The following is a 27,362-nucleotide window of genomic DNA, read 5'->3' on the forward strand; positions in this document are numbered from 1 at the left end:
CCCAACCTTCCTTCCGAGGAGTGGCTGGTGGGTTTGAACCGCCAACCTTCTGGTTAGCAGTCAAGTGCCTTAGGCACTATGCTACCAGAGCTCCCTCCTGCCCATTAGTGAGCTGAAATGGATAGGCTTGGTCATTCTGAATCAGACAACCATATGATCTACTATGCTGGGAATGATAAATTGAAGAGGAAGGGTGTGGCATTCACCATCACAAAGAAAGTTTCAGGATCTATCCAGAAGTACAATGTTGTCAGTGAGATGAAAATATCCATACATCTACAAGGAAAACCAGTTAATACAACTATTATTCAAATTTACGCACTAACCACCAAAGTCAAAGAGAGGAAATGGAAGATTTTTACCAACTTCTGCAGTCTGAAATGGACTAAACATGCACTCAAGATGTGTTGATTATCACTGGCGACTGGAATGTAAAAGTTGGAAATAAAGACGAATCACTGGTAGTTGGAAAATAATGGCCTTGGTGACAGAAATAATGCTGGAAATCGCATGGTAGAATTTTGCAAGACCATCGACTTATTCAATGCAAATATCTTTTCTCAACACAAACGGCAGTTGTACACGTGGACTTTGCCAGATGGAACACACAGGAATCAGACTGACTACATCTGTGGCAAGAGGGGATGAAAAAGCTCAGTATCTTCAGCCTAAACAAGGCCAGGAGCTGACTGTGGAACACACCATCAACTGCTCATATGCAAGTTCAAGCTGAAGCTGAAGATAATCAAAAGAAGTTCACGAGAGCCATATGACCTTGATTATATTCCTCCTGAATTTAGAGACCATCTAAAGAACAGATTTGATGCACTGAACACCAACAACCAAAAGCCAGAGGAATTGTGGGATGACATCAAGAACATTATCCATAAAGCAAGAGGTCATTAAAAAGACAAGAAGGGAAGAAAAGATCAAAATGGAAGTCAGAAGAGACTCTGAAACTTGCCCTGGAATGCAAAACAAATGGAAGAAATGACAAGCTAAAAGAGCTGAACAGAAGATTTCAAATAGCAGCTCAAGAAGACAAAGACAATGATTATAACGAAATATGCAACGACCTGGAGTTAGAAAACTAAAAGGCAAGAACACACTCGGCATTTCTCAAACTGAAAGAACAGAGGGAAAAATTCAAGCCTCCAGTTGCAATATTGAAAGATTCTATGGGCAAAATACTGAATGATGCAGGAAACATCAAAAGAAGATGGAAGGAATATACAGTCACTATACCAAAAAGAAGTGGTTGATGGTCCATTTCAGGAGGTTGCATATGATCAAGAACCAATAGTACTGAAGGAAGATGTCATAGCTGCACTGAAGGAACTGGCGAAGAACAAGGCTTCAGGAAGTGATGGAATACCCACTGAGATATTTCAACAAACAGGTACCACACTAGAGGCATTAACTCATCTATGCCAAAAAATCTGGAAGACAGTTACCTGGCCAATTGACTGGAAGAGACCCATATTTGTATCGATCCAAAGAAAAGTGATCCCAGAGAATGTGGAAATTATCGAACAATATCATTAAAATCACATGCAACTAAAATCTTGCTGAAGATAATTCAAAAACAGATGAAGCAGTGTATTGACAGAGAACTTCCAGAAATGCAAACTGGATTCAGAAGAGGACGTGGAGCTAGAGACCATAGCTGATGTCAGATGGATCCTGGCTGAAAGCAAAGAATACTAGAAAGATGTTTACTTGTATTTTATTGACTATGCAAAGGCATTCAATTATGGATAACATTGAGAAGAATGGGAATTCCAGAACACTTAATTGTACTCATGAGGAACCTGTACATAGGCCAAGAGGAAGTTGTTGGAACAGAACAAGGGGATACTGCATGGTTTAAAATCAGGAAGGGAGTGCGTCAGGGTTGTAGCCTTCCACCATACTTACTCAATCTGTATGCTGAGCAAATAATCTGAGAAGCTGGACTATACGATGAAGGAAGCGGCATCAGGATTGAAGGAAGACTCATTAACAACCTGCAATATGCATATGACACAACTCTGCTTGCTGAAAGTGAGGATGATTTGAAGCACTTACCAATGAAGATGAAATATGAGTCTGCAGTATGGATTACATCTCAACTAAAGAAAACTAAAATCCTCACAACTCGACCAATAAGCAGCATCAGGATAAATGGAGAAAAGTTTGAAGTTGTCAAAGATTTCCTATTACTTGTTTCCATAATCAGTAACAATGGAAGGAGCAGTCAAGACATCAGACAATGTATTATACTGGGAAAATCTGCTGCAAAAGACCTCTTTCAAGTGCTGAAGAGCAAAGATATCCCTTTGAAGACTAAGGGGTGCCTGACCCAAGCCATGGTGTTTTCAACAGCCTCATATGGATGTGAAAGCTGGACAATGAATAAAAAAGACCAAAGAAGAGTTGATGCTTTTGAGTTATGGTACTGGCAAAGAATACTGAAAGTACCATGGGCTGTCAGAAGAATGAAGAAATCTGTCCTGGAAGAAGTACAGCCAGAGTGCTCCCTGGAAGCTAGAATGGCCACACTTCGTTTGACCTACTTTGGTCATGTTATCAGAAAGGATCATTCCCTGTAGAAGGATATCATGCTTGGTGAAGTGGGCGGTCAACGAAAAAGAGGAAGGCCCTCAATGAGATGGATTGACACAGTGGCTGCAACAACTGGCTCAGGCATACCAAGTATTGTGAGGCTGGCACAGCACTGGGCAGTGTTTCGTTCTGTTGTACACAGGGTTGCTATGAGTCAAAATTGACTCATAGCACCTAACAACAACAGTAACATGGTTAAATTTCCATTCTGAAAAAATCATTTTAGTTACAAAGGAAAATGTAATGGAAGGGGCAAGAATGGATTACCAGAAGACTCAGAATCAACCTGACGGCAACTGCTACTGGTAGTAGAGATTATGGAGAGCAACAGACAGATTCTAAATATATTAGGAAATACAACTGTTAGATTTGGGACTAACGTGCCCTAAACTGACAAGCTATTTGAAAACTGGGGGTAAAAAAAAAAAAAAAAACTGGAAAGAACCTTTATGCCTCTTTCTTTTTAAATTTATGAATAAAGAAGAAAAAGAAAGATGTAGTTACTGCCATGATCTAGTATTTAAATTGAAGTTTAAATAAAAATCTGATTATATAATCTTTTAAAAAACGAAGGTAAATATATTTAAACCAAAAATGAGTTTAAATCACATCTTATTTCACTGTTTTATGGGGTGTGGAGAGTTTTTAAAATAAGTAAGCGTCTTTATATATATATATATATATATATATATATGTGTGTGTGTGTGTGTGTGTGTGTGTGTATATATATATATATATATATATATATATATATATATATATTTGTGTGTGTGTGTGTGTGTGTGTGATTTGGATGAAAGTTTACAGAGCAAATTCATTTTCCATTTAGCAATTTATATACATCTTGTTTCATGACACTGGCTGCACCCCACAATGTATCAGCTCTCCTTTCACTTCCCCCCTACAGTTATCTCTTCCCTGTTTGCTTCCTTCCCATGCACTCCAGCCCCACAAGCTATCTCCCTGTACAAACACTGCCCTTCTTTTTCTTCCACGATTGACTGCTCCAAGGAGTGTATCTACCTGGTATAAATGTTCACACCATATGCCTGTCTATTGTTTGGCTGGAGGACACAGGGGTGAGTTCAGTTCCAGACTTGAAGGGTAGGGGCCACAGTCTCAGGGGTCTCACCAGGCTCTAACAGACCAGCAAACCTGTTTTTTTTTTTTTTAAATGATTTTGAGTTTTGTTCCCTATTTTTCTCCCTCTCTATTTAGGATCTCCTGCAGCGATCCCCCCTGAGTAGCTGAGTAGCTGACCGTGGTAGCCAGGCACCATCTAGTTCATGGTCATATAAGCTGAGGATCACATGGTCTACCAGTCCCTTGACTGATTGTTTCCATGCATCTTTGCCTTTCTTCATTCCTCTTTGCTCTGGACAAGGAGAAATCCATCGTTGCATGTAGTTGGCCACATGCAAGCTTTTAAGACGCTAGATGCTACTCACCGAAGTAGGATGCAGAACAATATTTTTGTGTAGAATGTTATGCCAATTGAGCTTGATGTCCCATGACCACGGTCCTGAGCCCATAAGTCCAACTACTTGCTTCTCCAGTGTAGCTGGCTGTGGCCAAGAAGCCACCACAACCTTGTTCCTTGTCAGCTCTACTATACACCTGGACATTCTTACAGTGCATACAAATATGCATGTAGAAACGTCGTCTGCCAACCCTACACATGGTCATGGGCAAACCAGCCCCTGCCTAGAAATACCTGATGGTTCAGCCTGTCACTCATCTATCCACCCATAGAGCAATGCTTGACATCACTGACAACACAGTACTGTACACATGCAAAAGGGTTCATCTTTGTTGTCTGTACCTCCCATGTACTGCTCTATTTCTTCCTCTTCCTCCATGTCTTTATATATCTAAATTAAAATGAAGAAAAATTTGCTAGTCATTTGGCTTCTTAAACAGGGCCAAAATACTCCTTGATTAATCCATGATTAATTTGAATTACATGTGGTTAATCATCCAACTGATTCAACCACCTATTGTTTGGCGAACAGAATAACTAAATCATTTGTTTTCAACTCAAACAGCTAAAATACTGATCTAGAAATATAGAAACAAGTTGATATATGGCATATACCTGAGTCATAAAAAATGTTTATAACCTAAGAAATACACTTTGTAGAAAAAAGGTAATACTGATAAATTTAGTTGATGACTGCCTTAATTTTTATAAACACTTAATGAGACTTGTCATTGTGTAACCAATACTCTTCTTGCCATCCTTGCCTGCAGTCTCTGATTACACCTTCATTTTATACTGTGACCACCCATATAAATTCATGCTTATACTTCAGCACCATAAATGGTATAAAGCAGTGGTTCTCAAAGTTGAGTGTGCATCAGTATCACCTGTAGGGCTTATTAAAATATACACAGCTGGGCCCTACCCCCAAAGTTTCTGATTTAAAAGGTCTGGGATAGATTCTGAGAATTTCTATCAAGTTTCCAGATGCTACTGTTCTGCAAACAACATTTTGAGAACTACTGACTACAGAGTAATGGTTAAGACCTAAATCTTTCTCATTTGCTAATTATTTGAGCATGGTAGTTTCTTAATCTCTTAACCTGTCTTCACCTTTGGCAAAGACTGCTAATTGTGCATCAGTGGCCACTGTTTTCCTGTTCTTCCATAGCAATGAAGTTTTAATTGGGCACACAACTGCCTGCTGTTGTTGTTAGGTGCTATACTTGAACCATTTGTTGGAGCCACTATGCCAATCCATCTTGTTGAGGGGCTTCCCCTTTTCCTGTTGACCCTATACTCTCCTTCTCCAAGGGCTGGTCCCTCTCCTGACAACATGACCATAGTAGATGAGACAAAGTGTTCCCTGCACAAGTCCCCTGCATGCTACCCCTCCCTTACCCTCCCCTCTTTTCTCACTCTCCAACCATGGGACATTTTTTTTTTTTAAACTGGGTGTTTAAACATCAGTGTCCTTTATTATTTTTTTACTTTTATTGTGGTGAAAACATACACAAGACGTTCGCCAACATATTTCCCCATTTACAGCTCAGGAACACTGATGACATTTTTCATGTTGTGCCACCATTATTGCTATCGTTTGCCAAAATATTCCACCACCATTTGCATAAACTCAATGTCCTGCAAACAAAAGCTTGCCCTTTCTCACTCCCTCCTACCCCTGGTTGTTGTTGTTATGTGCTGTCGAGTCGGACCCGACTCATAGTGACCCCTCCTTGGGTTTCCGAGGCAGTATCACTACGGAAGTAGATTGCCCCATCTTCCTTCCGAGGAGTGGCTGGTGGGTTTGAACCGCCAGCCTTCTGGTTAGCAGTCAAGTGCCTTAGCCACTATGCTACCAGAACTTCTAGTAACCACCAATAATCTTGGGCTGGTGGTTCAAACCCACTAGTCACTCTTTGGAAGGAAGATTGGGCAATCTACTTCCATGATAATACTGCCTCAGAAACCCAAGGAGGGGTCACTATGAGTCAGATCCGACTCGATGGCAATAAGTTTGGTTATATGTGTGTGTGTAGACACACACACACACACATACATGCATTTTTTTTTTTCCCAGCACATCCAGGAATTTAGCTTCCCCTCCTCTCCTATTCCTGGAAACCAACAAAGCTTCCCTCCATGCACAAACACTTCCCTTGAACCTTCACAATAGTGGACCGATACAATACCTGTCCTTTTGCAATTGACTTATTCCACTCAGCACAATGTCCTCCAAGTTCATCCACACCAAGCAATGTTTTGCAGACTCTACATTATTCCTTAGGGTTGCAAAGTATTCCATTCTGTGCATGCACCACAGTTTGCTTCCATCTCTTTGTTACTGTAAACAGTGCTGCCATGAACATGGGTGTGAAAAGCATCTTTGCTTTCCAACACTATAAAGAGGTCTTTTGCAGCAGATTTGCCTAGTGCAACTTGTCTTCTGAATTCTTGATTGCTGCTTCTGTGGATGTTGATTGCGGATCCAAGGAATATGAAAACTTTACCAACTTCAATCTTTTCTCAATCTATCGTGATGTTGCTTTTTGGTCCAGTGTATGAATTTTTCATCTTCTTTATGTTGAGGTGTAATCCATACTGCAGAGTGTAGTCTCTAATCTTCATTAGGAAATATTTTAAGTCATTTTCATTTTCAGCAAGTAAAGTTGTGTCATCTGAATATCACAGGCTGCTAATGAGTCTTCCTCCAATCCTCATGGTGTGTTCTCCTTCATATAGTCCAGCTTCTTGGATTACTTGCTCAGTATACAAATTGAATAAGTATGGTTAAAGGATACAACCCTGGTACACTCCATACCTGATTTTAAACCATGCAATATCCCCTTGTTCTATCTAAACGACAGCCTCCTTGTCTATGTACAGGTTCCTCATGAGCACAATTAAGTGTTCTGGAATTCCCACTCTTTCCAATGTTATCCATAATTTTGTTATGAGTCACACAGTCAAATGCCTTTGCACAGTCAATAAATGCAACAAAACATCTTTCTAGTATTTGGTTTCAGCCAAGATCCATCTGACATCAGCAACAATATCCCTCATTCCAAGTCCTCTTCTGAATCCAGTTTGAATTTCTGGAAGTTCCGTGTTAATATATTGTTGCTACTATTTTTTAATTATCTTCAGCAAGATTCTACTTGTGTGTATTAATGATATTGTTTGATAATTTCCACATTGTGTTGGACCACCTTTCTTTCGAATGGGTACAAATATGGATCTCATCCAGTCAGTTGGCCAGGTAGCTGCCTTCCAAATTACTTGGCCTAGCCAAATAAGTGCCTCCAGCATAGCATGTGTTTGCTGAAATATCTCAATGAGTATTTCATCAATTCCTGGAGCCTGTTTTCTTCCCAATACCTTCGACACAGCTTTGACCTCTTCCTTCAATACCATTGGTTCTTGATCATATGCTATCCCTGAAATAGTTGACCACTGACCAATTCTTTTTTGTACAGTGACTTTGTGCATTCCTTCCATCTTCTTTTTATGCTTCTTATATCACTCAATATTTTGCTCATAGAATCTTTCAATATTGCAACTCGAGGCTTAATTTTTTTCTTCAGTTCTTTCAGCTTGAGAAATGCTGAGCGTGTTCTTCCTTTTTGCTTTTCTAACTCCAGGTCTTTGCACATTTCATTATAATTGACTTTGTCTTCTCCAGCTGCTCTTTTATCTTGTCATTTCTTCCATCTGCTTTTTACTCTCCACTCAAGAGCAAGTTTCAGAGTCTCTTCTGATATCCATTTTGGTCTTTTCTTCCTTTCCTGTCTTATGGTCTCTAAATTCAGGAGGGATATAATCAAGGTCATATTTTGGCTCTTGTGGACTTATTTTCATTGTCTTCTGCTTCAACTTGACCTGGCATATGAGCAATTGATGGTGTGTTTCACCATCAGCTCCTGGCCTTGCTTTGGCTGAGTATGTTGAGCTTCTCTATCATCTCTTTCCATAGATGTAGTTGATCTGATTCCTGTGTATTCCATCTGGTGAGGTCAACACATATAGCCACTGTTTATGTTACTGAAAAAAGGTATTTGCAATGAATAAGTCATTCGTGTTGCAAAATTCTATCATGATCACTAGCATTATTTCTCTCACCAAGGCCGTATTTTCCAACTATTGGTGATTCTTCTTTGCTTCCAATTTGCACGTTCCAATCACCAGTAATAATCAATACATCTTGAGTGCATGTTTTGTCGACTCCAGACTGCAGAAGTTTGTAAAAATCTTTAATTTCCTCATCTTTGGTTTTAGTGGTTTGAGTAATAGTTACTGCACTGAAGAAAATGGGAAAAAAAACAAGTCTCCAGGAACTGATGGAATACCCATTGAGATGTTTCAACAAACGGATGCCACGCTGAAGGCACTAACTCATCTATGCCAAGTGATGTGGAAGACAGCTACCTGGCCAACTGACTGGGAGAGATCCATATTTGTACCTATTCCAAAGAAAGGTGATGCAATGAATATGGAAATTAATTATTCTTCCTTGTAGGTGTATGGGTATTATCCTATCACTGACAACACTGTACTTCAGGATAGATCTTAAAACATTCTTTGTGATGGTGAAGAGAGGGGCAATGTACCAAATGTGAGTGATCAACACAGTAGCACTGAGGAAGAGGAAGACACGAGAGGTACATGGGAGATACAGACAACAAAGATGAACCCTTTTGCACATACATCACTGGACAGATGGGTGGACAGGCTGAACTATTAGGTATGTTAATGCAGGAGGGAGTGTACCCAAGACCATGTATAGGGTTGGCAGACAATGTTTCTACAAGCATACTGGTATGTTTTGTAAGAATTCCCAGGTATATAGTAGAGCTGACAAGGGACAAGGTTGTAGTCACGTCTTGGCCACAGCCAGCTACCCAGAGGGAACAAGTAGTTGGACCTGTGGGCTTGGGAACATAGTCACAGGGGACATCAAGCTCAACTGGCATAACATACTATACAAAACAATTGTTCCACATCCTACTTTGGCAAGTAGCAACTGGGATCTTAAAAGGTTGCAAGCAGCCATCTAGAAGCAACGATGGGTCTCTCCTCATCCAGAGCAGAGAAGAATGAAGAAAACCAAAGATTCATGGAAGCATTAGTCCAAGCGACTGGTACATCATGCGATCCTCAGCCTATATGACTATGAGACCAGAAGAACTAGATGGTGCCCAGCTACCACTGTCAATCACTCAGAGGGGGATCTATGTAGGAGATCCTGCATAGAGTGGGAGAACAATGTGAAACAAAACTCAAAATCATTAAAAAAAAAAAAGGGAGGGGGGACCAGGTTTGCTGGTTTGATAGAGCCTGATTGAACCACTGGGATTGTGGCCCCTAGCTGCCCTTCAGGTCTGGAACTGAACCCACTCCTGTAGCTTCCAGCCAAACAAAAGACAGGCATATGAGCTGAACACTTACCTGAGGTAGATACAGTCCTTGGAGAGAACAATGGGAGAATGGAAGGGCTGTGTATGCACAGGGAGACAGCACAGGGGGCAGGAGTACATGGTGGGAAGGACACAGGCAAGAGTACTATGGGGAGGAAGTAGGAGGGGAGCTGTTGCACTGTAGTAAATTGTAGTCAATGTCATGAGACAAAGTATATGTGTACTGCTGTATGGAAAGTGAATTTGCTCTGTAAACTTTCACCCAAATCACCAAAAAAAAAAAAAAAAAATTCTTTGTGACAATGAATTGCATCTCCATTCCTCTTCAATTTGCCATTCCTGGCATAGTAGATCATATGACTGTCTGATTCAAAATGGACAAAACCAGTCTGTTTCAGCTCACTAATCCCCAGGGTATCGATCTTCATGTGTTCCATTTAATTTTTGACAACTTCCAATTTTCCTAGATTCATACGTCATACATTCCACATTCTAATTATTAATGGATGTTTGCAGCTGTTTCTTCCCATCTTGAGTCATGCTCCTTCAGCAAATGGAGGTCCTGAAAACTTTACTCCACCCATGTCATTAAGGTCAACTCTATCTTTGAGGAGGCATCTCTTCCCCAGTAGTATTATGAGTGCCTTTTGACCTGTGGGACTCATTTTCTGGAACTATATCAGACAATGTTTCTGGGCTATTTGTGAAGTTTTCCAGTAATATATCAGACAGTGTTTCACTGCTATTCAGAAGGTTTTCACTGGTCAATTCTTTGAGAAGCAGATGGTCCCTTCCTTCTTCCCAGTCTGTCTTGGTCTGGAAGTTCCTGCCCACTGAAACCTGTCTACTATGGGTGACCCTGTTGGTATTCAAAGCACTGGTGGCACAGCCTCCAGCCTCAAAGCAACACACAAGCCACCACAGTATGACAAACTGACAGATAAGTGGTGGTATGACTGCCCAGTAGAGACTTAATTTTCAAGCTTTCTTTACTGCTAAATACGGCTTTTTGAGTAAGTTCTCACCATTGATTGGGATGTGGGTTAAGGACAACTCCTAGGTCATGCCCTCCATATTTCAATCCATCCTTCTAGAAAGGGTAAATGCCAAAACAGGAGAAACCTGGGTCTCTGACACCAAAGTTCCACAAGATGACTTATATCCACACCGTATAGGAGAGAGGAATAAGTTTCTAACTTTTTAAAGTTATTATCATTTTGGATCTCTGTTGTAAGAGACCAAATATACCAATTCTAGGGTTCCTGTGATGGTTTCATGATATGATGTTTACAAGCACCTAGTACACCACTTAGCTTAGTAAATTATAGTTATCTATTAATATCCTATAAAGAAAGTATTAGCCAAACGTACACAAGTTAAACTAAGCAAAGAAGTTTTATAAGCGAATATGTACAACGAGATAGCATTAAATACTCACCATCATGCCTAAACGAAAAGCATCAAATGCTGGCAAAGATGTAAAGCAACTAGAATTCACAGAATTGGTGAGAGGATAAAATGATACATCCTCTTTGGAAAAGGGTCTGGTACATTTTTATAAAACTAAACAGACTTCTATTCTATGACCCAGCAATGCCATTCTTAGATATTTACCTAAGGGAATGAAAACATAGCTTCACAAAAAAGGTTTGCATAAGAATGTTCATAATAGTTTTATTTAGAATAGCCAAAGAACTGGACACAAGTTAGGTGTTCATTAATATGAGAATAAATGAAAAAACTATGGTTTATCATACACTTGAGTATTACTGATAAACAACCACTAGTACGGTATCACTACGGAAGTAGATTGGCCACCCTTCCTTCTGAGGAGTGGCCAGTGGGTCTGAACTGCCAGTCTTCTGGTTAGCAGTCAAGTGCCTTAGGCACTACACTGCTAGAGCTCCCGAAGCTTGTACTTCTTGTCGTTGTTGTTATGTGCCGTCGAGTCAAACCCGACTCATAGCGACCCCTCCTTGGGTTTCCGAGGCAGTATCACTACGGAAGTAGGATTGCCCAACCTTCCTTCCGAGGAGTGGCTGGTGGGTTTGAACCGCCAGCTTTCTGGTTAGCAGTCAAGTGCTTTAGCCACTACGCTACCAGAGCTCCTTACTAAAGAATAATGTACAATCCCTATGTGCTCTGGTAGCATAGTGCCTAAGGCACTTGACTGCTAACCAGAAGGCTGGCAGTTCAAACCCACTGGCCACTCCTCAGAAGGAAGGGTGGGCAATCTACTTCCGTAGTGATACCACATTGGAAACCCAAGGAGGGTCGCTATGAGTCAGGTCCGACTCAGTGGTACATAACAACAACAACAGTATGAGCTTCAAAAACATTATGCTGAGTGAAAGTAGTCTTACATAAAAGTGTATACATACTGTATGATTCCATTTATATAAAGTCCTAGAACAGGCAAACTAATCTGTGGTAGAAAAAAAATAAGAACAGTGGTTGTGTCTGGGAGGGGATATGAATGGGGTTTGATTAGGAAGTGGCATGAAGGAATCTTCTGGGGTATGATAATGTTTTATAATTTGGTAGAGGTTTGAGTTACATAGGTGTATGCATTTATAAAACTCAGCAAGTAACTTTAGATTTCTCAATTTTATTATGTGTGTATTTTACATAGAAAGGAAAAACAGTAAATGAATACTAAACTGTCGTTTAATATGTAGTTAATGATGTCAACTGTTTAAGCATAGTAAGATCTGCAATATAACTTTGAAATACACCAAAATAAAAATGGAATGATGGATGGATAGAGCGATGGATGAATGGATGGACAGGTAACTGTTGTTAAACTATTTAATATACTATAATGGGTAGAACCTAGGTGGTGTTTATTGTAAAATTCTTTCAACTTTGGGTGTATAAAATTCCTTTTAAATACTTTCTTTTCTGTAGAGCACTGTTAGGTTTACAGAAGGATCGAGCAGAAAGTACAGAGCGCTCCCATATGTCCCTCTTCCCCCCGCCCCCACATACACAGTTCCCCCTATTATTAACATCTTGTAAAGTATGATAGATGATTATTAACTAACCAAATCAAACCCACTGCCATTAAGTTGATTCTGACTAATAGAGACCCTTTAGGACAGAGTAGAACTTCCCCATAGGGTTTCCAAGGCTGTAACTCTATGGAAGCAAATTGCCTCATCATTCTCCCACAGAGCAGTTGGTGGGATTGAACCACAGACCTTTTGGTTAGCAGCCAGATACTTTAATCACTGTGACACCAGAGCTCTTTTATTACCTAAAGTCTAGTTTGTATTAGGGTTCACTCTGTATTATATAGTTCTATGTATTTTGAAAAATGCATGCCATGTATCCACTATTACATTACCATACAAAGAATGTCACTACTCTAAAAATTCTGTGTTCTGTTTATTTATCATTCTTACTTCCCCTCAGGGAGCTCTGGTAGCATAGCGCCTAAGGCACTTGACTGCTAACCAGAAGGCTGGCGGTTCAAACCCACCAGCCACTCCTCGGAAAGAAGATGGGGCAATCTACTTCCATAGTGATACTGCCTTGGAAACCCAAGGAGGGGTCGCTATGAGTCGGGTCCGACTCGATGGCACATAACAACAACAACACCTCCTCTCAACCAGAAGGCTGGTGGTTCACACCCACCAGCCACTCCTTGGAAGGAAGACTGGGTAAACTATTTCTGTAGTGATACTGCCTCGTAAACCCAAGGAGGGGCTGCTATGAGTTAGATCCGACTCAGTGGCAATGAGTTTGGTTTTGGTTTTACCTCCCCACAAAGTCTGAGCAGGAGCTCTGGTAGCATAGTGTCTAAGGCACTTGACTGCTAACCAGAAGGCTGATGGTTCAAACCCACCAGCCACTCCTCGGAAGGAAGATGGGGCAATCTACTTCCGTACTGATATTGCCTCAGAAACCCAAGGAGGGGTCGCTATGAGTTGGGTCCAACTCAATGGCACATAACAACAACAACAATGCCCTAGCAACCACCGGTATTTTTACTATTGCTATAGCTTTTCCTTTTCTATAATGTGATATAGTTGGAATCATACAGTACATAGCCTTTTCAGACTTGTTCCTTTCACTTAGTAGTATGTGTTTAAGGTTCCTCCACATCTTTTCATGGCTTGATTGCTTATTTCTTTTTATCGCCAAATAACATTCCATTATATGGCAATAGCACACTTTGTTTATCCATTCACTTTTTGAAGAACATCTTGGTTTCTTCCAGTTTTGGGTAGTTATGAACAAAGCTGTTATAAACATTCATGTGCAGGTTTCTGCACAGGCATAATTTTTTTAACTAATTTGACTAAATATCAAGGAGCATAATTGCTGAGTCAAATGGTAAGCATATGTTTAGCTTTGTAAGAAACTGCAAGAACTCTCTTTCAATGTGGCTGTACCATGTGTATTCTCATCAGCAATGAATGAGAACTCCTGTTGCTCCACATCATCTCCAGCATTTGTTGTTATCAGTTTTAGATTTTAGCCATTCTAATAGGTGTGTAGTGCTATCTCATTGCTGTTTTAAATCCTAATTCCCTAAAAATATATAAGCATCTTCTCATAAGCTTGTCACCTGTATATATGTTTAGATCTCTGGCTCATGGGTTATTTGTTTTGTTACTGTTGAATTTTCAGGGATTTTTTTTTTTAATATTTTGCAACAAGTCCTTTATCAGATATGTTTTGCAAATATATTTTTCCCTGTCTGTGCCTTGCCTTTGTCTTTTCATTTTCTTAATAAATTTTTTATAATGAACTGTTGTCCCCCACCACCTCCAAAAAAGTCTATGCTGTTGTTATGTACCGTGGAGTGTGATCTGACTCATAGTGACCCCTCCTTGGGTTTCTGAGGCAATATTGCTACAGAAGTAGATTGGCCAATTTTCCTTCTGAGGATTGGCTGGTGGGTTTGAATCGCCAGCCTTCTGGTTAGCAGTCAAGTGCTTTAGGCACTACGCTACCATAGCTCCTAAAAAGTCTACAGAGCTTGGCTATGGCATACTTCTCTTACATGACCTCCACAAAATTAATGTAATTCAACCAAAAGGAAAACTGTGATTGAGTCAAGTCATTTAATTTGGCAAAAAAAAAAACTCATTAAAATGTTTCCCATTTGGTGAATGGTCACACATTCCAGTTTTCCTGGAAGAATCCTAGTTTATGCCTATTGTCCCAATATTCCATCCAGTTACCCCAAACTGGATCAAATGTTTCCCAGTACAGAAAATATACAGTTACTCTATCCTCTGATTCTCCCATTTTCTGAACTCTTGGTTTATATTTAAAAATTTAGTTTTTCCTTCTTTTATACTATCCTCTTTTATTTTTCAGGAATTACTATGAATATTTATGAAATATTTATAGCTTATGAAATATTCTTATGACTATTTTTCTTACTAATAAAATGATAAAAACTGGAATACTCACGGGTAGCCAAGGAAAAGGAGATTGAGAACTGAATGGCTTCGGAAGAGATTGACAAGCGTCCAACAAAGCACCCAACCACACAAAGTGAGTAGCACCAAGCGAGCTGATATCAGAACCATGTAGTGAATCATAGATGCTGCACCCGCCTTAGTGGCCTAGAAGTTTAGAATCATCAAAAGAAACATTTTATAAATGATCTCATTCAAAAGCAATATGGCTCAAGTAATATAATGGAAACTAAACTGTGCCCCACCCCCCAAAGAGAAAGGAAGGAGCCCCATCCTACCTTATACTCCTCATTCTTGAAGACTGAGACTTTCCCAGGCACAGTTAGTTATCCCCACCTTGTACTCTCATAGTACCCCACACAGATCTCCTTTAAATTATGATTTGCCTAATTATTTGTTCACACTAGGAGCTCTCAAATTATGGTCCGAGAACCACATTCATCAGAATCACCTGGGCCGCTTATTGAATATGCAAATTCCTACTTGCCACATTCCACAGGGAATCAAAATTTTGAGTCTAAGAATCTATTTTAACAACTCATAAGGCAATTTTTATGCTCATAAAGATGGAGAGCCCAAAGAATCAAATAAATTTACTTGTCTTATTCTCCACTAGACTAATGCCCTCAATAGCAATGTTTATTTCTTCTTTGAATCCTCAACCCTAATTTATTTGCTGAATTAATATTTAATAAATTACTCAAGTTTCAAAAAATAATCAGCTCTTCTTTGGAACATCCCTTTATAAATAATACCTTCTGCAAACACAGAGATAACACATAGCCACTTCTATTTCTTTGTCTCACAGCTGTTCAAATATTCTTTAATCTCAAATCTTTAAAACTGACTATATAGTAAGTAAACACACCTGTCTAAACATGAAGCTATCCAGTGTCATTTTGTTTCCAAATGAATTAAAAAGGAGAATGAGCAAAATGCAGAAGATAATAGTGGATTCCTATAACCTCTGAAATAGCAGAACCCAGAAAGGGGGAAAAAAAAATCTTAATCAGTAGTTCATGGAAGAAGATAAAAAGCTTTTCAGGTGCCCCTATATATCCATTTCTTAGTTTCTAGATTACACCACACAACACAGAAAGCATATATAATATATATACTATACACCCACTCCTCACTTATTGACATGGTTAGGTTCCAAAGACCAGATCACTATACAAAAATTAGCATTATGTGAAAATGAAAAATTACCACACCACATCATAAAATGGAAAGTGATTACATCAATGACTATATCATTACATACCTGCCAAACCACTAAGAATCATGGCCCAGCCAAGTTGACACATAACCTTAGCCATCACAGCCAGCATTACTCTCACCTTGGCATTTGCTACTGCCAGACTTACATTGTTAATGTGCAAAATAGTCAGACAATTGTTTTTCTACTATTGCTGTAAATGTGAAATGTCAGATAATGGGATAGTCGATAAGCGAGGAGGTGTATATTATGCAAGTATATAAACATACTAAAAAAAAAACCTCACTACCATTGGGTTGATTCAACTCATAGCGACCCCTCTGTGGGTTTCGGAAGTGGCTATCTCTACAGAAGGAATTTGACTGCTAACCAGAAGGCTGGCAGTTCAAACCTACCAGCCACTTCTGAGAAGGAAGGCTGGGCAATCTACTTCCATAGAGATACTGCCTCAGAAACCTAAGGAGTTATGCTATGAGTTGGGGCTGACTTGATGGCAGTGGGTTATAAACATAGTATATACAGCTATTTAAACATTCTAAGAAGCAGTTGAAGCAATATCATGATAAACTGCTTACATCTCTAACTGGTGAAAGCTAAAGCTGTTGTTACTCACAGCAGGGCAAACAGTTCTCCAACACTCATCATGCCAATGTACCTCATGTGTGAAAATCTAGGGAAGGTATTCAAGTCAGTCGAGTTATTCTACTGGCTCTATTCTCAAAAATGAAGAATTAGAAGTAAAAAGGCTGTTTTGCACAATGTCACGAGAGCAGCAGAGCTTAGATTTGTTTATCCATCCGTCATATTCCAATGCCCAAGCTCTTAACCACTGTGCTGTATGTGACAGATACTATACCAAACCCTGGAGCCATAGTGGTGACCCAGAGAAAAAGGATCCCAGTCTTTATGAAGCTACCTACCAGGAAAGACACATATTAAACTTAAATTTACACAAATAATTATTTTTAAATTGTAATGAAAGCTACAGGAAAAGAGTAGGTGCTGTGGAGAGCAAATAACTAGAAACCCTAACTGAGGGAAGGCTTCCCTGAGGAAGGGATAATTAAGCTGAGACCTAAAGGATAAGGAAGAAGTATCCAGGTGAAGACTAAAAAATACCCACAATACTACGTTAAATTAGGATATAAAACTATATGTAGATAATGTCTCAAGCACATTAAAATAAATACACATATATAATGTTTACATATTCATAAAAATTAGAAGAAAATAAATTAATAGTAATAGGACAGTAATTTTTAGTTAAGGAAGGAAGGGTGATTTATGATGGATCCTTATCTATCTACCTAATTTAGCTATTTTAGGAAGAGAGTCACTACACAGGTCTTAGTTTTAATTTTTTAGTAGGTAATATATTCATATGGCTCAAAATACCAACATATGTAACAGTGTTTATTGTGAGAAGTTTCTCTCCTGTTGGTCCTATCTCCCAGATATCAACTAGGCAATCTACTATTAGTTTGTATGTTCTTCCAAATATAATTTATTCATAAAAAAGCTAATATATTTTGTTCCCCCCACTTGCCTTATTTTAAACACTGCACCTTGCTTTTAGAGGTTTCTTTTTTCATCTTTTTAATGACTGTGTGCTATTTCATTATGTATGTACACTACACCATGATTATTTAAACATTCCCTTATTGATAGGTATTAAGGTACAGAATTAAATCGTTGACTAAAAATCTATTTAAATTTAGCTTAGGAATTTTATCCTCAGTAAGGATTAAGCCATTGCGGTTAAGTCAATTCTGATGACATATGTGACGAAGAACTGCTCCATACATTTTTCTTGACTGAAATCTTTTACAGAATCAGCTCACTAGCACTTTTTCTACAGTGCCACTGAGTGAGTATGAACTGCTAACTTTAAGTTAGTAGTTGAGCACAAATTGCATTTGCCACCCAGAGACCCTCAAAAAGAATTATAGGCTTTTTTAGAAACAGCAAACACACACTCAAACTAAGGCCATGTAAAAGACTCCAAAAGAAATGAAAGGAGTAAAGTAAAGCCCTTCAAGCCAGATCTCTTTCAATTTGAAGGCAGAAACTCCATTTTACACACCAGTAACGTGACATCCTAATTTTACATACACAAGTACTATTTCAAAATAACTGAAGGGATGAAACAAAAGCATTCCCCGTCCGTTTCAACAGACGCAAACAGAATCCACTGAGTTCCTCTAAAGAAAGAACACAGTTGCTCAATATATACAAAAGTAAGCATCTATTTTCAGCACCTAAATTAAAAGCCTGGGAAAAAAGGTTATAGACAGCCTTCTTCACATATAATTTCTCTACCAATGTTTTTCAATTAACTTCAAATTGCTTTCCGATCATGACTCAGTAACTCCAACTACGCTGTGCTCAGAGAAATAAGGTTGCTGAAAATTACACCTTATACACACACACAAAGATTTGCCTTGAACATTCTGGAAGAAAAAAGCTGATTCTAGTTATCTGTCATTACAGTAACAATATTTATTTAAAATAAATATTTATTTCACAATGAATTACAAGCTCCAAGATTAAAATTACTAGACATTTTAGCTAGGTTAACATTTTGCAATCATTTTTAGGGTTTGAGATAATAAAATCTTAAGAAAATTATTTTCTCCCTTATTGGGGTTTACAAATATAAAAAAAAAAAAAAATGGTAACAACTGCCAACTCTATCAACAACTTTTATTTTACAAAAAGGTCATTTTAAATGTTTTAATTCCTTCCTCCCCTACTATGCTTAGATTCTAATCTTCAATTAGTCCTTTGAATATTTTGATCTTGCCTCATAAAATTTCTCATGTAAATAAGCTCAATAAATATTTTTTTATATCAAACTCAAAAAATGGTATATCAATTATTTCAAGTGAATATTACTTCTGAAACTGAGTATCTTAGATGCAACTGCATATGTACAAATAATAATTCTTATTAATAATTACCTGAAATTTACCCTATTTTTACAGTAAGTATTATAATTTAAAAGATAGTAGTGAAGAACCTGGAAGCTACAAATAAGCTTTTACCCAACAAATGAAATCTCTTAACAGTTCTTTTTTTGTTTTGTTTTGTTTTTAATTGTGATTTGGGTGAAGATTTACAGAGCAAATTCACTTTCCATACAGCAGTTCATATATACTTTGTCTCATGTCATTGACCACAGTTTACCACAATTCAATAGCTCCCCTCCCACTTCCTCCCCATAGTTACCTCTTCCCAGTGTCCAGCCCTCCATACTCTCCTGCCCCCTGAGCTGTCTCCCTGTGCATAGGCAGCTCTTCTTTCTCCCGTGATTGTTCTCTCCAAGGAGTGTATCTACTTGAGGTAAATATTTAATTCATATGCCTGTCTTTTGTTTGGCTGAAAACCACAGGTGTGGGTTCAATTCCAGACCTGAAGGGCAGCTAGGCACCACAGTCTCAGTGGTTCCACCAGGCTCTATTGGACCAGCAAACCTGGTCACACCCCCCTTTTTTTTTCCCCTCCAAATGATTTTGAGTTTTGCTCCACATTGTTCTCCCTCTTTATCAAGGATCTCTTACGTAGATCTCCTCCCAAGTGGATGATCTAACGGTTCTCTTATTTCGCACTTTAATTTTAAATATATTGCAGGAAATCTTTTTAAAAGGTACTAGCATAACTCAATGTGGGAATTGGGTTCAAATTGTACTTGGACATTTCATATATTCTACTTTAACTCATTCTAGTAACTAATGCTAGCTACAAGTAATAGATACAATGAATGAGCTGTTACCTCTGAGATGAGGGCCCATACAAGCCTCCTTGCAAGCATCACTGTGATGAATGCTGCCAGATGATAATCAATGAGATGAAAATTCTGTAAGACAGAAATAAATAGCCGCATCAGAAAGAAATACGATGTGTATCCAGTTGGAACTACTACATGCATAGAGGTTTACCCCTCAAAAGATCTTTTTCAGATCACCTTCCATTTACAGACTCTGGGAATTTAAGAGATCTTGAAAAGAGTCCCTACCTCTTACTTCTCCTTTCATGACAAACTGTTTTAATATTCCATAACACGATTTTTAACTATTTGAAATGTAATCCTCTTCTTTTTTCAATGTATTAAAGGGAAAAGATTACAGCTTTGGATTAAGAAGGGATAACCTGTAGAATTATGGACGAGACTAATATATCTAAACTGCCATATTTATAAGGCATGTCAAATTTAATAGACCAGCTGGGTTTTCCAGTCTTAGAAAGATATGCTATTGTTCTTTGTGCAAGCTTATGTTAATATAATTGGGCATTTGCTAAACTAAACTCTCTAGTAGTTGATACATTAATTACATTGAATTAACCTTTCTCCCTAACTTGATTTAGAAGTATGTCTTTATTTGACATTTTCCTCTACAGGACAATAGCAATACCTGGATGCTGGCTATGGTTCCTTCGAGTTCTGAGACTAGAACTAGAAGGAAATGAAAAGTCTTTGGCAGCAGGCAATATCTTAGAACAAACAAAACTGCGATGTTGTTTCATTTTGGTGATCAAAAGATCTATAGTTGAGTTTCTCAAATTAACTCACTAAATCAATACTGAATCATTCTGGACTCAGCATCTGTGTAGCAACAGCTTCCTGATTATGGCAGGAGCAATGGCTCCATTTGCTTGAGGGTACTATTTTGTAGGTCATGTTTTTAAAGAACCCTACTCAGAATGGTTAACTAGAAGACAAGTTCTTTGAAATGGCTGAAAATTCAGCAAATGAAAAGTTGCCAGGGAGTGTCAAACAAAGAGGAAGTTTTATAATGAACTAACAAATATGTATTTGTCAAGAAAAACAGGATGAATACATGAACCAAAGCATAGTGGACAGGACTGGATTTGAGTGTTCACTTTGCTACTATGTGACCTTGAGCTGGTTTCATAATTTCTAGGTCTCACATTCCTCATTTATAAAATGACAGTCTTATAGTAGTCCTTATCTGCTTTTATAAAGAATAAACAAGATAATACTTGTAAAGAACATAGTAAATACTTTAATAAGTGCCTGCCAGTGTTCATGTCAGGAGCTCTGGTGGTGAAGTGCCTAAGGCATTTGACTGCTAACCAGAAGGCTGGCAGTTCAAACCCACCAACCACTCCTCAGAAGGAAGACTGGGCAATCTACTTCCATAGAGTTACTGCCTTGGAAACCCAAGGAGGAGTCACTATGATTGAATTGACCCAACGGCAGTGAGTTTTTTGACTGATTGTGTTAAGATAATGAAGTATGTACTTATAGAGCCACATAGCTTTAAGAAGCCTTAAAGATCATCTAATCCAACCTCTTCATTTTATAACACAATGGCCAAAGAGGATGAAGTACAGTTCCTATACTCCATAATCTTATAATGCAGGTAGGAAGAAAGACTATTAAAAAAAAAAAAAAAAAAAGGCATACAGTTTGGAACTAAATCAGTAAAGTTCTTAAATATAGAAACTGAAATTTTTTTTACTTAATATTAAGTAGGTAGATAGTCAATAAGGAAATAAAATTAATAGTTAATTTCAGGAACAATCAAGTGATACAAAAATTTGAAACCAATTCTGAGAGCAGAAGAACCAGCTATCACTAGTGAATGTTCCAATCAAGACTACAACAGACGGACACTGATAGAATGAGAGAAAAATGTGGAATACAACCCCAAATACATTAAAAAAAAAGAAAAATCAAAAACTCAGACCAAGTGGACTGATTGAGACTGGAGGACTCCCCAAGACTATTGCCCTAAAATACTCTTTAAACTTTAAAAACTAATCCCTGAGATCATTTTATAGCTAAGTAACAAATTGGCTCAAAAAATAATATTATCCTGAAGTACTGTGCTCCTTTAAAAAACCACCTATATGAGACCAAATGGTGAACAATTACTTTAAAACAAATATAAAAATATAAGGGCAGGAAAGCTAGATTAATGGAAATGGAACAGCCAGAATGGAAACCAGAATGGTCACACATTGTGAAGAATGTAACCAATTTCACTGAACAACTTGTGCAGAAATTGCTGAATGGCAACCTAAACTGCTGTGTAAATTTTCCTTGGAAATACAATATTATTATTTTTTTAAAAAAAATATTTTTTTATTGTGATTTGGGTGAAAGCCTACAGAGTTGTTTTCCATTCAATAATTCATACACGTTTTGTTTCAAAGTCTGTTCTCCTCTTCTTCCTGGACACTCAGCTAAATCATGCTTCCCAGACTCCCCCGCAGTTAAGAGTGGACATGTGTGGAAATGATGTCAGCCTGGCTCTTAAGAAACTCTCTTTTATAGTTCTCCATGCTCTTTCCCCCTTCTAACTGATAGAGACAGACTTCAGCCATCTAGGAGGCCACAATATGTTAGAAGGTAACAGAGTACATCATCAGCCTGGATATCTGAATGAGCTCATGAAAAATGGTACTTCTGCCAACTAAGTAACTTTCTCAGACTGTTACAGGTTTGTTACAGAAGCCGCCATAATCCTCATACAGCCAGTATGAAGGGAGAGTTGCTGGAATTTAATTTTACTGACACTTTATACTTTCTATAAATTTAACATGGTATTCAGAAAGATAAATATCAAATCCCTTCTGGGATATTATTATAGTAAATGATTTAAATGTTTTCTGTATTTTTATTGATATTCTTACTTCCTCTGCTCACAGACCAAAGCCAGATATTTATCCTTTAACAATCTTACCATGACATTTTATCTCTGCAAGTAAGCTACGGTTTAGTAGAAAAACATTTTATCTAAAATAATTTCTACTCAGGCTTTCCAACCAGTTTCTTGGCTAATAACATGAAGGACTTAAAGGCCCACTGGAACTTACCAGTGAAGTACAGGAAGCAGGATGGTTGTAAGGATACCACCACACAGTTTTATATATGTTGATGTACTGAATGAACAAAGCAACCAGCAGGTAGATGAAAAAAAGAAATTCAAAGAGCAGGCTCCCATCCACAGGCAAGTCAGGAATTTGGCAATGACGAACAGGACCTGGGGTGATTAAGGCTGTGATAGGTGGAACCGGAAGGCCAACAGCACTACCATTCCTGAAAGAGAAAACTATGGTTAACTCAAATGATGATACCCTTTAGTATTCCAGAGCATAAAGGGACTTGTTTCCTCTTCCACCTACCTCTAACTGTCAGCCCTCCCTAAGACTCCATTCTGAAATCTTCTACTCTTCTCCCATTACAAATTCTCTCAGTTATCTGGTATGTGGCTGTGGCTTCCATTATCTCCCATATGCTGAAGACTACAATTTCTTTCCACTATTACTCATTGCTGAGTTTTAGACCCATGTTGTTCAACTGCCTATTAGACACCTCTGTGTTGTCCTTTCTTTCTCCTATAGCCCTAACTCTAGTTCATGGCCACCCTAAATCAGAATCATAGTTACTTAAATCAGAAACCTGGGAGACATACAACAACTTTCCTTTGGTCTCTCCCTATCTAATTAATCTCCAAATCTTGTAGATTCTACTTTTTAGAACTTTCTCTAAATTGCACCTTTCCCTGTAAACCCACTGCCTCATTCAAGCATTCACCATTTTCACCTGAATTATTGCAGCAAGCCCCTAAACTCAACTCCACTTTCACAAAATCCTCCAAACTGCCTTCAGTGATTTTTCTAAAACACAATCTACAGTGTTACTCTCCTGCCTAAAACCCATTAATGGTTCTCACCTGCCAAAGGGACAATATTCACTTTATTATATCCTATAAAACCCTCTGCTTAACACACTAGCCTCATCTCTTATCACATCTCCACATACACCTGAGACAACACCCATGCCATTTGCTATCTGTGAATAGATACTTCTTTTTTGTATGTATACTATTCCCTTGGCCTATACCACTTTCCTTAACTCCACACATACACATTTCCTGATAAAATCCTTCAAGACTTTTAACATACTTAAGCATATCATCTGTAAAGCTTTCTTTGACTCAATCAAAATTAAGTTTTCCTTTGTACCACCATCATATCTAAACTATATCCTTATTATTGTACTTTTCATACTGATACATAATTTTTTATATCCATCACTTTTTTGTCCACCAGACCATAATCTTCAGGACAGGGACTGAACTTACCCTAGTTCACTGCAAATATATACCTTTAGGTTCAGAAGGCAGCAGACTGATGCAAGCAATGAAAAACCACAAATTATAGAGATAGTAATCCCTCTCTTAAAAGGAGCTCTGGTGGCTTAGTGGATAAGGCATTTGGCTGCTAACCAGAAGGTCAGCAGTTCAAACATACCAGTTACTCGGTGGAAGGGAGACAGAGTAATCTAATTCTTTATTTTATTTTTATTTAGGGCAATTTACTTATGTAAAGATTTATAGCCTTGGAAATGGGGGTCACTATGAGTCAGAAGCGACTCAACGGCAGTGAGTTTTTGTGAATCCCTCTTACTATTCTTTCTTCCAAGCTCTTTTATAGGTTGTGAGTAGCTGGACTATCTAAAATGATAAGCTAGGAGTAAGGAACAAAATTTCCCATTGTTTATGTGTCTGGGAATACTAGTAATAGAAATCCAAGAGCCTACTACTGTTTACAGAACAAGGAAAAGAGACTCAAGTACTTCAAAAGAAAATTCTAGAGAAGGAACAGTATTAGATTACTATCCTACTTTAAAACTTCCAAATACAGAAATCTAGCATTAGTATGTGACATTTACAGTACTTAAAGTAACGCATGGGAATATGAACTCTGCTTATTCTAAACAGTTATGAAACCATGGCAGAAACGCAGAAGAGCTTGAAAGGAACAAAAAGAAAAAATATGAAAGTTTCTTCCTCTCCCCGCAGAGTATACTGAAATAGAACAAACCTATAGGTTTCACAGGCATATATGCTCACAATAAACCAATCACACACTACAGTCATTTGTTCTGTGGAGTGGGTCACAGCACTATAGAACTCTAGAAGCCATCATTCACATAAAATACAGCATGAAAGGTGCCATTAGGAATTGTACAAGTTGGCAAATTTGAATGGAGGGGACTAACGCTAGGAGTCAATCTATTCTCTCATTTTTAATCATGATGTTGTTAGGTGCCATCAAGTCAGTTCTGACTCACAGTGACCCTATGAACAACAGAACAAAACACTGCCTGGTCCTGCGCCATCCTCACAATCGTTGCTATGTTTGAGCTCATTATTTCAGCCCTTGTGTCAACCCTTGTCATGAAGGGTCTTCCTATTTTTCACTGACCATCTACTCTACCAAGCATGATGTCCTTCTCTAGGGACTGGTCCCTCATGATAACAAGTTCAAAGTACATGAGATGAAGGCTCATCATCATTGCTTTTAAGGATCATTCTGGCTGTACTTCTTCCAAAACATTTGTTCATTCTTCTGGAAATGCATGGTATATTGAACATTCTTTTTCAGTCCTCCTATTTATTCATTGTTCAGCTTTTGCATGCGTATTGTTGTTGTTGTTATGTGCCGTCGAGTCGGCCCCGACTCATAGCGACCCCTCCTTGGGTTTCTGAAGCAGTATCACTACAGAAGAAGGATTGCCCAACCTTCCTTCCGAGGAGTGGCTGGTGGGTTTGAACTGCCAGCATTCTGGTTAGCAGTCAAGTGCTCTAGCCACTATGCTACCAGAGCTCCTGCATGCATATTAGGTAACTGCAAATACCAAGGCTTGAGTCAGGCACACCTTAGTCCTTAAGGTGACTGCGGTAGTTAAGTCTGTGTGTCAACTTGGCTAGGCCTGGTTGAGTGGCTGGGCAGCTGGATGTTGTATTCCCCATGATGAGACTGGTAATCAACTCCATGGTGGAATCTATTGTGAGCAGCTGAGTAGCTGCCTTTGGGTATGTGGTCTGCTTCCCATTTATAAGAAACAGCTTTAGGAATGGTCTCTAGCTTATGGCATGCTTGAACCCTGCATGTTGCCATGTCGTTGTTCAGCAGCCTGCCACGCTCTGCTGACCTGGGGACTTTCAATGGACTTGAATTAATGGCCTGTCATGTGATTTGGTAACATCAGGAATGTGCCTTTTTACTTGTCAACCTTGGGCTTGGCAGCCTAAGCAGCCAGTAGCTGTCTGAGTGAAGAAAAGCCTCTAGCTTCAGTGGGCCAGGAGCAGTAGGGAGAGCTGAAACCAAAGGTTGAAGGGCTTTTACCCAGCTCCTAGAGCCTGGCACTTTGAACTCAGACTTAAAGCCTTCAAGCTGTAAGAGAATAAACTCCTGTTTGTTCAAGCATCCCATTTGTGGTACAATCCTGTCACAGAGGCACTAGGTAACCAAAACAGTGACATCTTTGCTTTTTAACATGAAAGAGGTCTTTTGCAGAAGACATATCAAATGTAATACATCGTCTGATTTCTTGATTTCTATGGGCACTGATTGTGGTTCCAATTACAATGAAATACTTCAATCTTTTCTTCATTTATCATGATGTTGTTTACTGGTCCAGTTGTGAGGAATTTTATGTTGAGGTATAATCTATACTGAAGCCTGTAGTCTTTCATCTTCATCATTAAGTGCTTGTTCTGATTAGCTAGTGACACTCTGACAAGAATATACCACAAATGGGATGGCTTGAACAAACAGGAGTTTATTCTCTTACAGTTTGGAGGTTTGTTTTTTTTTTTTTTTTTTTTTGTGATTTGGGTGAAGATTTACAGAGCAAATTCACTTTCCATACAGCAGTTCACATATACTTTTGTCTCATGACACTGACCACAGTTTACCATAATGCAACTGCTCCCCTCCCACTTCCTCCCCATAGTTACCTCTTCACAGTGTCCAGCCCTCCATGCACTCCTACCCCCTGAGCTGTTTCCCTGTGCATAAGCAACCCTTCCTTCTTCCATGATTGTTCTCTCCAAGGAGTGTATCTACCTGAGGTAAATGTTCAACTCATATGCCTGTCTTCTGTTTGGCTGGAAACCATGGGTGTGGGTTCAATTCCAGACCTGAAGGGAAGCTAGGGGCCATAGTCTCAGTGGTTCCATCTGGCTCTATCAGACGAGCAAACTTGGTGCCCCCCCCTTTTTTTTCTCCAAATGATTTTGAGTTTTGTTCCACATTGTTTTCCCTCTCTATCAAGTATCTCCTATATAGATCCCCTTCCAAGTGGATGACAGTGGTAGCTGGGCACCATCTAGTTCCTCTGGTCTCATAGTCGCATAGGCTGCAGATCGGAAGGTGTACCAGTCGCTAGG

General features: G+C 38.7%; 1 protein-coding gene across 1 annotated transcript in view; it reads right to left on the reverse strand.

The window, feature by feature from the left end:
- Positions 1–27,362, reverse strand: part of TMEM39A (transmembrane protein 39A) — a 43,590-nt gene that overhangs the window by 10,682 nt on the left and 5,546 nt on the right. Inside the window, exons 2-4 of the mRNA XM_007943865.2 lie at positions 22,996–23,218; positions 19,925–20,008; positions 14,926–15,080 (exon numbers count right to left, since the gene is read on the reverse strand). Of these exons, the coding sequence (XP_007942056.1) occupies positions 14,926–15,080; positions 19,925–20,008; positions 22,996–23,218 (462 nt within the window). The remainder of the gene's footprint in view (positions 1–14,925; positions 15,081–19,924; positions 20,009–22,995; positions 23,219–27,362) is intronic.

This window comes from Orycteropus afer, unplaced genomic scaffold, assembly GCF_000298275.1.
Source record: "Orycteropus afer afer isolate SDZICR_OR568_19922 unplaced genomic scaffold, OryAfe1.0 scaffold00114, whole genome shotgun sequence".
In the NCBI taxonomy this organism is placed as follows: Eukaryota; Metazoa; Chordata; class Mammalia; order Tubulidentata; family Orycteropodidae; genus Orycteropus; species Orycteropus afer.